Source organism: Erpetoichthys calabaricus, chromosome 5, assembly GCF_900747795.2.
Source record: "Erpetoichthys calabaricus chromosome 5, fErpCal1.3, whole genome shotgun sequence".
In the NCBI taxonomy this organism is placed as follows: Eukaryota; Metazoa; Chordata; class Cladistia; order Polypteriformes; family Polypteridae; genus Erpetoichthys; species Erpetoichthys calabaricus.
Window position 1 is genome coordinate 208,594,552 of NC_041398.2, and position 14,416 is coordinate 208,608,967.

Sequence of the window (14,416 nt, forward strand, 5' to 3'; positions counted from 1 at the left end):
TTGTAGCTATCTCAACGACTTGGATCGTATTGCAGACCCTGCCTATCTGCCCACCCAGCAAGATGTCCTGAGAGTCAGAGTTCCAACCACAGGGATCATTGAGTACCCTTTTGACTTGCAAAGCGTCATTTTCAGGTAGACTGCATTTTCTTAAATGAAATTTAATGTACTTATTTACATGTATGTTTGTATATATATATATGTGTGTGTGTGTGTGTGTGTGTATGTGTATATGTATGTATATGTATGTATATATATATATATATATATATATATATATATATATATAAAAAATACATACATACAGTTAGGTCCATAAATATTTGGACAGAGACAACTTTTTTCTAATTTTGGTTCTGTACACTACCACAATAAATTTTAAATGTTAACATTATTCAAAGTTATTGTCTGTTTTTACCTGCATTTTTATTACTCTTTAATTTAATATTGTTTTTTGTATCAGTATGCTGCTGCTGGAGTATGTGAATTTCCCCTTGGGGTTAATAAAGTATCTATCTATCTATCTATCTATCTATCTATCTATCTATCTATCTATCTATCTATCTATCTATCTATCTATCTATCTATCTATCTATCTATCTATCTATCTATCTATCTATCTAAATAAAACAACTCAGATGCAGTTGAAGTGCAGACTTTCAGCTTTAATTCAGTGGGGTTAACAAAACGATTGCATAAAAATGTGAGGCAACTAAAGCATTTAACACAATCCCTTCATTTCAGGGGCTCAAAAGTAATTGGACAAATTAAATAACTGGAAATAAAATGTTCATTTCTAATACTTGGTTGAAAACGCTTTGCTGGCAATGACAGCCTGAAGTCTTGAACTCATGGACATCACCAGATGCTGGGTTTCCTCCTTTTTAATGCTCTGCCAGGCCTTTACTGCAGCGGCTTTCAGTTGCTGTTTGTTTGTGGGCCTTTCTGTCTGAAGTTTAGTCTTCAACAAGTGAAATGCATGCTCAATTGGGTTAAGATCAGGTGACTGCCTTGGCCATTCAAGAATTTCCCACTTCTTTGCTTTAATAAACTCCTGGGTTGCTTTGGCTGTATGTTTTGGGTCATTGTCCATCTGTATCATGAAATGCCGTCCAATCAATTTGACTACATTTAGCTGGATTTGAGCAGACAGTATGTCTCTGAACACCTCAGAATTCATTTGGCTGCTTCTGTCCTGTGTCACATCATCAATAAACACTAGTGTCCCAGTGACACTGGCAGCCATGCACGCCCAAGCCATCACACTGCCTCCACCGTGTTTTACAGATGATGTGGTATGCTTTGGATAATGAGCTGTTCCACGCCTTCTCCATACTTTTTTCTTGCCATCATTCTGGTAGAGGTCGATCTTGGTTTCATCTGTCCAAAGAATGTTTTTCCAGAACTGTGCTGGCTTTTTTAGATGTTCTTTAGCAAAGTCCAATCTAGCCTTTCTATTCTTGAGGCTTATGAGTTGCTTGCACCTTGCAGTGCACCCTCTGTATTTACTTTCATGCAGTCTTCTCTTTATAGTAGACTTAGATATCAATACGCCTACCCCCTGGAGAGTGTTGTTCACTTGGTTGCCTGTTGTGAAGGGGTTTCTCTTCACCATGGAAATGATTCTGCGATAATCCACCACTGTTGACTTCCGTGGACGTCCAGGTCTTTTTGTGTTGCTGAGTTCACCAGTGCTTGCTTTCTTTCTCAGGATGTACCAAACTGTAGATTTTGCCACTCGTAATATTGTAGCAATTTCTCGGATGGATTTTTTCTGTTTTCGCAGCTTAAGGATGGCTTCTTTCACCTGCATGGAGAGCTCCTTTGACCGCATGTTGTCTGTTCACAGCAAAATCTTCCACATGCAAGCACCACACCTCAAATCAACTCCAGGCCTTTTATCTGCGTAATCAACTCCAGGCCTTTTATCTGCTTAATTGATAATGACATAACGAGAGACTTGCCCACACCTGCCCATGAAATAGCCTTTGAGTCAATTGTCCAATTACTTTTGAGACCCTGAAATGAAGGGATTGTGTTAAAAAATGCTTTAGTTGCCTCACATTTTTATGCAATCATTTTGTTCACCCCACTGAGTTAAAGCTGAAAGTCTGCACTTCAACTGCATCTTAGTTGTTTCATTTAAAATTCATTGTGGTAATGTACAGAACCAAAATTAGAAAAAAGTAGTCTGTGTCCAAATATTTATAGACCTAACTGTATATACATACATATACACACTGTATATATATATATATATATATATATATATATACTGTATATATTTATATATATAAATATATAAGTATCTATCTATCTATCTATCTATCTATCTATCTATCTATCTATCTATCTATATACAGACCCAGCCGGGATGCCTGGAAGGACTGGGAGGTAGCGTATTTGTCCTCCAGGCCATGAGGGGGCAACCGCCCTGGATCTGGAGAGGACCACAGGAGAGGAGCAAGGAGGCTGAAGCCCATTGGGGCCCGTGGCCTCTGCCAGGGGGCGCCTCAAGTCTCGGAGAGCCCGGGAAATATTTACTTCCGCCACACCCGGGAACGTGGAGGATGATCCTTCCAGGGACGCCCGGAGTGCTTCCGGGTGCTCTCCTGACACTTCTGCCACACCAGGAAGTGTCGTGAGACGGAGCACCTGGAGCCCATCCGGGTCATTACAAAAGGGGCCGCCTCCCTACAATCAGGGAGCTAGAGTCAGGAGTGGGAGCAGGACGAGGCTCCCGTGGAGAGAGGAAAGGCGGCCCACGGACAGTGAGAGAGAAGCCTGGAGTAGGGGTGATTGGTGCTGAGGGCACAGTATACTGTGTGGGACTGTGTTTATTGGTGATTAATAAAACGTGTGATTTGGATAAAGATGTGGTCTTAGTCTAGTGGTGTCCGGACATGTCTTACAATGGCGCCCAAACAGGGACATCAGACAGGACCACATCTTTATCCAAATCACACGTTTTATTAATCACCAATAAACACAGTCCCGCACAGTACACTGTGCCCCCTGCACCAATCACCCCTACACCGGGCTTCTCTCTCACTGTCCATGGGCCGCCTTTCCTCTCTCCACGGGAGCCTCATCCTGCTCCCACTCCCGACTCTAGCTCCCTGATTGTAGGGAGGTGGCCTCTTTTGTAATGACCCGGATGGGCTCCAGGTGCTCCGTCTGACGATACTTCCTGGTGTGGCGGAAGTGTCAGGAGAGCACCCGGAAGCACTCCGGGCGTCCCTGGAAGGATCATCCTCCACGTTCCCGGTTGTGGTGGAAGTAAATGTTTCCCGGGCTCTCCCGGGCTGAGAGACTATATAATAGGCTATACACCAGATTACAGCAGCAAATGCTATACAATCACGCCAAAGGCTGTGAATAAAGACTGCATTGCTTCCATTTCTGTAACAAAGCCAAAAATTTAATTTTTATATGACACCTTTCTGTCCAAAGGCACTTTATCTGCTCATTATATTAATTATACCATTAGCAGTTCATTTTGTCAAAAGTAGTATGTCAGAGTTTAGGATTAATCCGACAGTGTTAAGCCCCTCCACACACAGCCCCTCACCATGTGGTGTTTTAGAATCCACTGACAAAGTGCAGAAAAGCGAAAAGAAAAGCTCAATTACATTAGCTAATACATTAATTGCTGCTTACTTAGAATGGTTGAAATGAAGCCTTACACACTCTGTGGCCCTTCAGAAACAAAGTTGAGACCTCTGATTTACAGTCAGTGGGATATCCATCACAAACGTATCAGAGTTCCTATTAAGGGGAGATAGATATTTTAAGTGAAAGTTTCAATTTGCACTCTCACCACAGAAGTGCTTTCTAGATTGTGAGTGTTGTCACTCTAATCTTATAATGCATTCACTAATTTTTACTTTATTTCTTCCAGGATGGTGGATGTAGGAGGGCAGCGATCAGAACGAAGGAAATGGATTCACTGCTTTGAAAATGTGACATCTATCATGTTCCTAGTAGCTCTCAGTGAATACGATCAGGTACTTGTGGAGTCAGACAACGAGGTGAGTAGTAGCAAAAAGAGATTAAAGTTTTGTTTTTTTTTTTTACTTTTTGATTTAAAAAAAATCAACGACAGTATTTTATTTTCAGTCTATCTATTTGACTAGAGTACTTAAACACCTGTTACGAGGAAAGAGAATTCTAAATATTTCAATTTTTAATTCTCTGTTTCCTCATAAATGTAGCATGGTTTATGTCAATGTATTAACATGTTTGTGCTTTAAGTATTTTGGGTTGGGCAAAATTTAGTTTTGTATCTGTTTTTTATTTTTCTGTGCATTTGAATACTTAAGGAAATTTAACATTTTATTGGTGACATCTCTGGTTGTTTTGTGTTTAGGGCCGTGGTCACCGCCATTCTGAGTTTTCTCACATTCACACAGCCATTATCTTTGGTTAGCAACAATGTCCAGCTGCTAAAGCTGATGTCACATTACATGACTTCCTGTGGGATGGTATGTCAAATTTGAGGAGTACAGCTACTGATTTAAGCACTGGGGTTTGTCAATTTATGTGGCATTACTAGAAATCACTGGGGATGTCAGATTACCTGAATCAGTGACAACTTTCCAGCAGTTTTACACTTCTAAAGAATCTTGTACTCGCACCTTTTTCTGATAGCCAATAACACACTGCCTGAGAGAGCAGGTGCTGTACAAAGGGTTTTTAGTTAAAGTGAGTTCAGCCGCAGTTTTTGCCATTTTTTTCTTTTTTCTGTTGTGTTGTGGCATATAAAACACACATCATACTGACAATCTTCTCTTTTTGTCTGTCAAGTTCAAAATACTTGTGTTCCTAATTCCTTGTTGCTACATTGGCGCTAATTGGTTGTCAGCTCTCTCACACACAAGCCCACCCCTACAACTTAAGGCAAAATATAACCTGTTTGAAGGACAGCACAGTGGCGCAGTGGTAGCGTTGCTGCCTCACAGTAAGGAGACCTGGGTTTGCTTCCCGGCTCCTCCCTGCGTGGAGTTTGCATATTCTCCCCGTGTCTGTGTGGGTTTCCTCCAGGTGCTCCGGTTTCCTCCCACTGTCCAAAATCATGCAGGTTAGGTGCATTGGCGATCCTAAATTGTCCCTAGTGTGTGCTTGGTGTGTGTGTGTGCGCCCTGCCCAGGATTTGTTCCTGCCTTGCGCCATGTGTTGGCTGGGATTGGCTCCAGCAGACCCCCATGACCCTGTGTTAACATATAGCGGGTTGGATAATGACTGACTGACTGATAACCTGTTTGATTTTGTCAGAGTAAATCATGAACTGTTTGGAGTGAGTTACTGAATCAAGGAAGCTCACAGTGACTGCCCTTGATTCACTACGATTATGTAAATGAAGTCTATGACTAAAAAATGGTGCCATAACACATGACCACCTGACGTTCAATGCATGATGTTATCACCACGATAGTTCACTTTAAAAAAATCTTCTTACAGTCACACTTTTGTTTTACTTAGCTTTTTGAACTCTGGCTTTTTTTTTTTTTTGATATATTTGGTTACTGATTTTAGTCTGTTCCTGGTTAATATTTCTGTCATTCATCTCCTGCTCCTTAACTTACCATTCTTTTGCCTGTTATTTTTTCTTCCCTTGTGTAGTTGCACAAGAAAGTGATTTCTAACAAAAGGGATGAGCATTAGAGGGAGTAATTTGCTGTTATGTACCTAATCAAATCAAATTACGGGCAGGAATAACAAAGACGACCTCGAAAGTAAACCTCACAAATTTTTATACTCTAACAAAAAACAAGTAAAAAAAAAAATGGTATAGTAAAATTAGTGCATGTTTGTTTTGTTGTCATGATGTGAAATACAGAGAACCTGGTAGGCTTAAGTAACAAGTGCCTTACCATACAGAGAAAACTTGATTTCTAACTGGGAAAATAGTATAACAGACTTCTTGCCTTTAAAAGTGATATTCAAAATTTAAAGTTGATGATAGTGTAACATACAGGGGGCATTATGCATAACAAGTAGAGTGGTGCTTTATTTTTCTCTGGCAGACCTCAAGTCATTTTAGCCCTCCATTAATTTTCAGGTGCAGCTTTGTCCATTAAACAGTCAGTGAAAACTACAGTCCATCTTGACAAGATCAACACCAAATCAGACACCAACCTTCTATCGGAGGCCATTCTATCACAGTCTCCCACATTTCCGCTAGTGGTGGGCGATTCACGAACAATCCATTCTTTCTGAATGACTCTTTTCAGTGAATTATGGGAATCTATTTGTGAGCACAAACAAATTGATTTAGTAGGAGTGGAGCTCAGTAGGAGTGCTAAAGCACATACATGATGCTGTCCGGCCCTTTTGTTTAGATGTTTAATGTGCATGCGTGATGGCATCATCCTGCTTCATTTAGATGTTTAAAGTGCACGTGTAAGTACTGCCCATCTGGTTTATGATTCTTGGTCACTTCAGTTATGATTCTTTCTAGTCTAAACAGTATCGGCAAACAAGAAGTCTGTCATTGTTATTTCTCTCGTTCATCATACAAGTACAATACAGTAACAACAGATTTATATCAGAATGTTTTGTTTGTCTTGTAAAATTTATTGTTGGAATAATCTGTATTCATGTAATATTAAACGAATTAGTCAAACAAAACTAAACCTTGTAAAAGTAATCTTGCTTTCAACATTACTTAAGTATATACTTTTTAAGTGTCATTGAAGGTTTCGAGCACATATCATTCACTAATTCTTTTGAGATTGAAATGAATCATTACCCGAGAATGAGTACCATCATTCTTGTTCACTAATGAATTTCAGACTTATTTTCTTATTTTAATTATGTATTTTCACTGTATCGTCAATCTTTGTACTTATACAATATCAATTACTAGCATGTTTAATATATAATTTAATAAATATAAATTTCACAAGATAATTGAAGGAATTATAACTAATCTGAGATTTATTCAAGGGGAACTAGATAGTTTTTAATTATTGATTAATTAAACTAATCAGATGAATCAAATCACTCAGTGGGTAGTTTGAAAGAATCAAATCATTAAAGTAAATCGAGTTGCCCATCACTAATTTCCACACATTAAACAAGGATACCTGAAATTAATCCATAAACCTGGAAGCAGTTTGAGGAAATGATTACTGAGAAAGTACTAAGAATAAATCTGTCAGAAAAATCTTGACATGCACACCATAACTATTGTTATGAATACTCTGGAAGTTTCTGCCGCTCATGTTGTTTTTATTTATAGCAAAATAATAATCAGAAGATGGAACAAAGCTAAAGGGGAGAGACTGAAATACAGACAATATCAAACAAAACAAAAATAAAACAAATCTAATCAAACACCAAACACAAACCAAAGAGCATGGTCAGCAAAGTCCTAAACTAAAAATTGTATCCCCTAAATAGGTGTTTTTTTGTTTTTCATATATTCAGAGAGTTTGATCTAACACTCGGATATACAGGAATTGCATGTGGGTGTGTATTATAGATGTCATTGCTCTCCACATCACTTGACCAGCAACTTGTAAACAACATCGCTGCTGTCATGCAAAAATACCACACAAAGGCCACAAAAGCACCAAGCAATTACTCAAAATGGTGTCGATATGACATCTTTTTCAAAACATTAAAACGATTAAACAAAAGAATCAAAACATGTAAAAATTCCCAAAAAATGAACTAAATAATTCTGTACATTTAGAAAACATGGTTCATCACAGCTTTTAACATTTTATGATAGGAGTGTAAAAAAAATAATTGTTTCATCATCACATTTTAGGAAGCAATGTTAAAAGGTTTGCCACGATCAATGAACAGGTTTAATATACGTCACTCAAAAATAACACTAGAATCCCAAGGCGTGTGTACATGAGAATTTGGTCGTGTCTGTTATAAACACTTGGAAAAAGGAACTTTGAGGTGTGGTAAATTACTTTTATATTTAACATGAGTTGTCTGGCTAATAACATTATACAAAGCAAAAGTGCGTGTGGATCATATTGTACAATACAGTTCTTGTTCATTTTTTTAGATATCAACCAGGAATAAGTTAAACTATAATCAGTAGGGGCTGAATCTGGTGCTGTGAAATGCAGCTAGGACTTTCCTTTCATGTCTAAAATTGTTAAGGCAATCTGTCTGGAAGGTTTATCATTCCAAGTAGTATTAACAAAGCTTCAAAAGATGTGGGACTGCCAAAACCAAGCTTAGATTTATTCAAACTGTCAGAAAATAATTTAAGATGAAGTTAAAAACCATAAGCACAAAGTTCTGTGATAGAGTGGCGTCCAGCCCATGCCTGTGCTCTTTGCTTGCCAAAAGAGGCTTCTGTGCCCACAGCCTTATGAAAATTAAGTGGGAATAAAACGTGAAAGGATGAACAGAGCAGAAATTTATAAGAGTAACCACTGTGATTAAATGTGTGGAGGTAAGCCTGCTGATAAGCACTATTTGAAATATATAGTCATATGAAAAAGTTTAGGAACTCCTCTTAATTCTTTGCATTTTTGTTTATCATTGACCAAGCTTTCAAAGTAGCAACTTCCTTTTAATATATGATGTGGCTTATGGAAACAGTAGTATTTCAGCAGTGACTTTAAGTTTATTGGATTAACAGAAAATATGCATCATAACAAAATTAGACAGGTGCATAAATTTGGGCACCCCAACAGAGATATTGCATCAATACTTAGTTGAGCCTCCTTTTGCAAATATAACAGCCTCTAGATGCCTCCTATAGCCTTTGATGAGTGTCTGGATTCTGGATGGAGGTATTTTTGACCATTCTTCTGTACAAAATCTCTCCAGTTCAGTTAAATTTGATGGCTGCCGAGCATGGACAGCCTGCTTCAAATCATCCCATAGATTTTCGATGATATATAAGTCAGGGGACTGTGATGGCCATTCCAGAACATTGTACTTCACCCTCCGCATGAATCGCTTTGTAGATTTCGAACTGTGTTTTGGGTCATTATCTTGTTGGAATATCCAACTCCTGCGTAACTTCAACTTTGTGACTGATGCTTGAACATTATCCTGAAGAATTTGTTGATATTGGGTTGAATTCATCCGACTCTCGACTTTAACAAGGGTCCCAGTCCTTGAACTAGCCACACAGCCCCACAGCATGATGGAACCTCCACCAAATTTGACAGTAGGTAGTAGGTGTTTTTCTTGGAATGTGGTGTTGTTCTTCCGCCATGCAAAGCGCTTTTTGTTATGACCAAATAACTCAATTTTTGTCTCATCAGTCCAAAGCACTTAGATTGTCTAAATAAGCATTTGCATACAACAAGCGACTCTGTTTGTGGCGTGAGTGCAGAAAGGGCTTTTTTCTCATCACCCTGCCATACAGATGTTCTTTGTGCAGATTGCGCTGAATTGCGGAATGATTTACAGATACACCATCTGCAGCAAGATGTTCTTTCAGTCTTTGGAAGTGATCTGTGGGTTGTCTGTAACTATTCTCACAATCCTGTGCATATGCCACTCCTGTATTTTTCTTGGCCTGCCAGACCTGGGTTTAACAGCAACTGTGCCTATGGCCTTCCATTTCCTGATTACATTCCTGACAGTTGAAACTGACAGTTTAAACCTCTGAGACAGCTTTTTGTAGCCTTCCCCTAAACCAGTGTTTCCCAAACTCAGTCCTGTGGCCCCACTGTGGCTGCAGGTTTTTGTTCCAACCAGCTTCTGTTTTTAATTGAACTCCTGGGCTAATTAAGTGAACTGATATTTCCCAAGTTCTGTGTTTAGGGAACAATATAGAAATTAGAAAACTAAGTTTGCAAAATAAATAAATAAATAAACATAATATGAAAATGTACCAAGCAGTTATATAGGAATAATGTATTTTTTTCTTTTTAACAGTATTTTCATCTTGATTTTCATTCTGCTTTTCTAGCTGTTCTAATTGTTTAATTAATCCATTATTTACTAATTAGTGGGTCTGACTCTAAAGTAGTTGCAGCCTTTGATTATTAAGTGTTGCTTGCCTGGGTGTCTGATCTGCTCATTTTAAATTGTCATTAATAAGAAACAACAAAGGGGGAAAAACTACAAAGAGAAAGGGCAAAGTATAATGAAATCAACAAAAGAGAGTTAATCATTTAAATCTACAGCAAAAGGAGAAATATTTCTAAATGTCTTATAAATGTAAAAATGCTGCTATGCTTTCCTGAATGTCAAAAAAAAAATACCAGCTAATTAAATGAGCTCAGTGTTATCAGTGTGTTGTCACTGATTAGGAATCCAGTTGGAACAAAAACCTGCAGCCACAGTGGTTCACCAGGACCGAGTTTGGGAAACGCTGCCCTAAACCATGATACTGAACAATCTTTGTTTTCAGACCTTTTGAGAGTTGCTTTGAGGATCCCATGCTGTCACTCTTCAGAGGAGAGTCAAAGGGAAGCACAACTTGCAACTGACCACCTTAAATACCTTTTCTCATGATTGGACATACCTGTCCATGAAGTTCAAGGCTTAACGAGCTAATCCAACCAATCTGGTATTGCATGTAATCAGTACTGAGCAGTGACATGCATTCAAATCAGCAAAATTACATTTTTTGGACAGCCAGTTTTTCACATTTGATTTAATTTCATACAACTAAATACTGCTTCACTAAAAGTCTTTGTTAAGAAAACACCCCAGTACTCAGATGTTCCTAGGAAATAAAAGACATACCACTGTTATCTTTTTTGTTGAAAGTAGAGTAAATTATTATACAGGCTGAGAAGGGTTCCCAAACTTTTTCATATGACTGTAAAACTAAATGGACATCAGCAACACCAATTGCTAATACCAAACTTCTCATCACATTTTTTACTGACAAGTGGTGGTGAGTAATATCTAGCATAGACTCTACATTACTTTTTCAGCTTTGTGACTAGGTTATGCATTGGTAATACTTTTTTTGCTTTGTGCCTGCCCCACCATAATCTGTCGTCAAGGGTGATGAGCGAAAGCTTTAGATTCTTCAAAAAATTCAAACTCTAGCTTTCAACGGATTTCTATCTTTTATGGTCCACTAATAACAAAAACATTGATATCTCAATGATGGGTGTGTGTCTGTCTCTTTGTGTCACAGTTTCTTGAGGACAGTCTAGATCAGTGTTTCCCAAACTCGGTCCTGGTGAACCCCTGTGGCTGCAGGTTTTTATTCCAACCGGATTCCTAATCAGTGACAACACCTGATTGTGGGTTCGCTTCCCGGTTCCTCCCTGTGTGGATAGCGCTTTGAGTACTGAGAAAAACGCTATATAAATGTAATGAATTATTATTATTATTATAACACTGATCTCATTTAATTAGCTGGTTTTTTTTCTTTTATTCGACATTCAGAAAAGCACAGCAGCATGGTTTTTACATTTATAAGACATTTAGAAATATTTCTGCTTTTGCTATAGATTTAAATGCTTAACTCTCTTTTTTTGATTTCATTATACTTTACCCCTTCTTTGTGCAGTTTTTCCCTTTTCATTGTGTCTTAATAATGACAATTTAAAATGAGCAGATCAGACAGCCAGGCAAACAACACTGAATAATCAAAGGCTGTAACTACTTTAGTATCAGACCCACTAATTAGTAAATAATGGATCAGTTAAACAATTAGAACACCTAGAAAAGTAGAATGAAAATCAAGATGAAAATTCTGTTAAAAAGAAAAAAATACATTATTCCTATATAACTGCTTGGTACATTTTAATATTTTTTTTTTTTTAGCAAACTTAGTTTTCTAATTTCTATATTGTTCCCTAAACACAAAACTTGGGAAATATCAGTTCACTTAATTAGCCCAGGAGTTCAATTAAAAAAAGAAGCTGATTGGAACAAAAACCTGCAGCCACAGGGGTTCACCAGGCCCGAGTTTGGGAAACACTGGTCTAGAGCTAAAACGGCTGGATGGAAAAATACCAATTTTGAAACTTAAGCCTGTTATGAGATGACAATGTGCTGATTAATTTTTGAGCCAAACCGTGCAAGAGAAAGAGGCACTCTAGAAGAACCCTCAAATAACAGAATTCTGCAATTAATTATGAATTCTTATTGTCAATTGCTATAGTAATGACCTATTTTATGATCAGAAAAGATCAGCCTCAGAGCGGTAAATAATTACTGAAATGTTATATAATAGTTGGAGTAACTTGACTCTCGTATCCAAATTTTTTGTTAGCTAATTTTGAAAAAGTAAAGATTGAAATTGATCAACGATGGCCGAGAAAAACTTTCAGTCTAATGTCTTCATGAAGAAAGGACATAACAAAGTTTCTGGAAGAACAGAACCCAGTGGCAGCCAACACTGGGCAACAACAAACAATTCAAAAATGTCCATGAAAAAAATCTCACATTATTTTTGTCACATGATTAATATGCCAAGTCAGCCATTCATATGCTCACAAGAGAACAGACAATATGGAAACTTACAATTTATTTGTAAGAAGACACCCTTGGGTATGTAAAAATACCATTATTGTTTTTGATTGACTTGTGGGTTTATTACTACACTAGCAAAATACCCGCGCTTCGCAGCGGAGAAGTAGTGTGTTAAAGAGGTTATGTAAACATATATATACATAAACATATATACATATATATACATATCTACATATACACATATCTACATATACATATATATATATATTACCTGATAGGTAACCACCCATACAATCCGATTGTGACACAGACTTCGAATGCCGTGAATATATATATATATATATATATATATATATATATATATATATATATATATATATATACATATATACATATATATATACATATACACATCCACATATATATACACACATACATATATACATATACAGATACATACATACACATACATATATATATATATATACACATACAGACACATATATATACATATACATATTTACATATCTACATATATATATACACATATATATACATATCTACATATATATATATAGACATACATACATATATATATATATATATCTATATCTATATATATCTATATATATATATATATATATATATATATATATATATATATCTCTAAATCCCCGCAAAGTACTGCTTTTAAATTTTTATTAAGAAGAAAAGAAAACCTTTTTAAATTGAGGGAAAATATACCAATAACAATTTGTTAAGGATCTGTATTTTTGTGAAGCAGCCTTAACACAGCTTTTCCGCTGTTTTATAAACGAACGCCATATAGTTCTGTTTGTATACCACGTTGTCAGTTCAGCACTCCGGTTGTAATATGACCAAGCCGTGCAAGCTTACTGTTAAGAATGCAACGTATAGTTGTACAGGAGAAAAGCAATCTTGCCTCAAATCAATGGCAACCTTTTGTAGGTCTATGAACTTAATTTAAACTTTAGGTTCACACGGTACTTTGTTTCCGACGTGCTGCATTCTACGTGTTGTTACCTAAGACCCAGCACTTAAAAGTTTCTTGCTACAGCAATTTTTAATCCGTTACAAAGTCATCGAAAGTCTCGTTTATACCTCGTGTCTTCTCATTAAACTCGTATCTTGTGAATATGGTATTGCAAACTGCAGCGGGAGCGTTTCTCATTAAACTTGTATCTCGCGAATATGGTATTGCAAACGGCAGTGGTAGCGTTTCTATATACTTAATTTAAACTTACATTTTACACCGTGCTTTGTTTCCGCAGTATTTTCAGTTCTCGTGATTACGTAGGAGGCGTGATGACGCGATACGCGACTCCGCCTCTTCCATTACAGTATATGGACAAAAAAGAGGTTCCAGTTATGACCATTACGTGTACAATTTCGAAATGAAACCTGCCTAACTTTTGTAAGTAAGCTGTAAGGAATGAGCCTGCCAAATTTCAGCCTTCCACCTACACGGGAAGTTGGAGAATTAGTGATGAGTGAGTGAGTGAGTGAGGGCTTTGCCTTTTATTAGTATAGATACACAAATAAATTTAAAATATATGGCATCATGCATTAATGGCTACATTCCACACCCTGTCATAGTCTGTGTGGAGTTTGCAAGTTCTGTCCGTATCTGCATGGATTTGTCTTTCACATATCTAAAGACTGGCCACGTTGGCTAATTATAAAATCTAAATTAGGCCTGCAAGATTTTGAGTGTGACTTTGTGCATGATTATTATGATAAAAATGCAAATCAATTGGAATCGGATAATAAACTAAATGTAATCAGCCAACAAAAAAAAAATCCCACACATGCAGCCATAACCTTACACTTTAAGGTTATCTCCAAAAAAGCTTACAGAATGCCTTATGATCAAGACCAAAAGGACTTGCATCTTCGACTTGACTCTACTGTGGTTAAAGTGAGTATCTGCCAAGATTAACTAGCTTTTAATGGGCACCAAAAAACCAACAATGCTAAAACAAAATAAATATCAGTTGATGTTTAAAATGATTTTAGATATAAA

General features: G+C 37.1%; 1 protein-coding gene across 3 annotated transcripts in view; it reads left to right on the forward strand.

Annotated features, from left to right (window-relative positions):
* Positions 1-14,416, forward strand: part of LOC114652196 (guanine nucleotide-binding protein G(q) subunit alpha) — a 634,881-nt gene that overhangs the window by 257,290 nt on the left and 363,175 nt on the right. For all 3 annotated transcript variants that reach the window (XR_007935073.1, XR_007935072.1, XM_028802443.2), the window contains exons 4-5: positions 7-135; positions 3,902-4,031. Coding sequence is in view for 1 of the 3 variants with exons in the window: in XM_028802443.2 (XP_028658276.1) it covers positions 7-135; positions 3,902-4,031 (259 nt within the window). In the remaining 2 variants the exon portion in view is untranslated. The remainder of the gene's footprint in view (positions 1-6; positions 136-3,901; positions 4,032-14,416) is intronic.